At 54.0% G+C, this 624-nt stretch overlaps 1 protein-coding gene across 1 annotated transcript; it reads left to right on the top strand.

Annotated features, from left to right (window-relative positions):
* Positions 1-264: 264 nt before the first annotated feature.
* LOC117040484 (regulator of G-protein signaling 3-like) lies at positions 265-624 on the top strand. Its single transcript, XM_033138278.1, has one exon. The coding sequence runs from the start codon at positions 268-270 to the stop codon at positions 622-624; it is 357 nt and encodes a 118-aa protein (XP_032994169.1). The 5' UTR covers positions 265-267.

Raw genomic sequence — 624 nt, 5'->3', positions numbered from 1 at the left:
TTAGATGAAGGGCGCTATGCAAATTTATGTAATAAAGAAAATATCCATCTGAGTCCCTCCCCTGGGGCCCTCCTGTGATGGAGCCTCAGAGGGTGACAAAAAGGGAAAGGGCCACTTTCTCAGCATGAGGGTCTGGGGAAGGGAAGGGTGTGGGGCTTCACTTCCTCTCAAGGGGCTTCAGCTGCCTCTGGGGTCTCTGTGGATGCAGATGCATCTCTCCACGTGGGGGTGGGGGTAGCCGAATGGTACCTGGAGAGGGCCAAAGACATGAAGATCTGGCTGGGGATCTTCCGAAGGCGGAACGAGTCTCCTGGAGCCCCTCCAGCTAGCAAGGTGGACAAAGCCCTCACGTCCCTCAAGCCAACTCCTGAAGAAGCTGTCAAGTGGGGAGAGGCCCTGGAAAAATTGCTTCAGCATAAATATGGTCTGGCCGCCTTCCATGCCTTCCTGTGCGCCGAATTCAGTGAGGAGAACCTGGAGTTCTGGCAGGCATGTGAAGACTACAAGAAGATCAAGTCCCAGTCTAAGATGGTGTCCAAAGGACTCCTACACCCGGGAGCATACCAAGGACAAGAAATGCTCAGGCAACCCTCAACTGCTTCCAGTTGTCATCTGTTCACCTAG

The sequence above is a fragment of the Lacerta agilis genome, chromosome Z (genome assembly GCF_009819535.1).
Source record: "Lacerta agilis isolate rLacAgi1 chromosome Z, rLacAgi1.pri, whole genome shotgun sequence".
In the NCBI taxonomy this organism is placed as follows: domain Eukaryota; kingdom Metazoa; phylum Chordata; class Lepidosauria; order Squamata; family Lacertidae; genus Lacerta; species Lacerta agilis.
The sequence above is the reverse complement of the archived record's forward strand: the minus strand, read 5'-3'. Positions and strand labels throughout refer to the sequence as shown.

Bases quoted from the DNA above. Each gene is read 5' to 3' on its own strand.
- LOC117040484 (XM_033138278.1), top strand. From the start codon at position 268: ATGAAGATCTGGCTGGGGATCTTCCGAAGGCGGAACGAGTCTCCTGGA.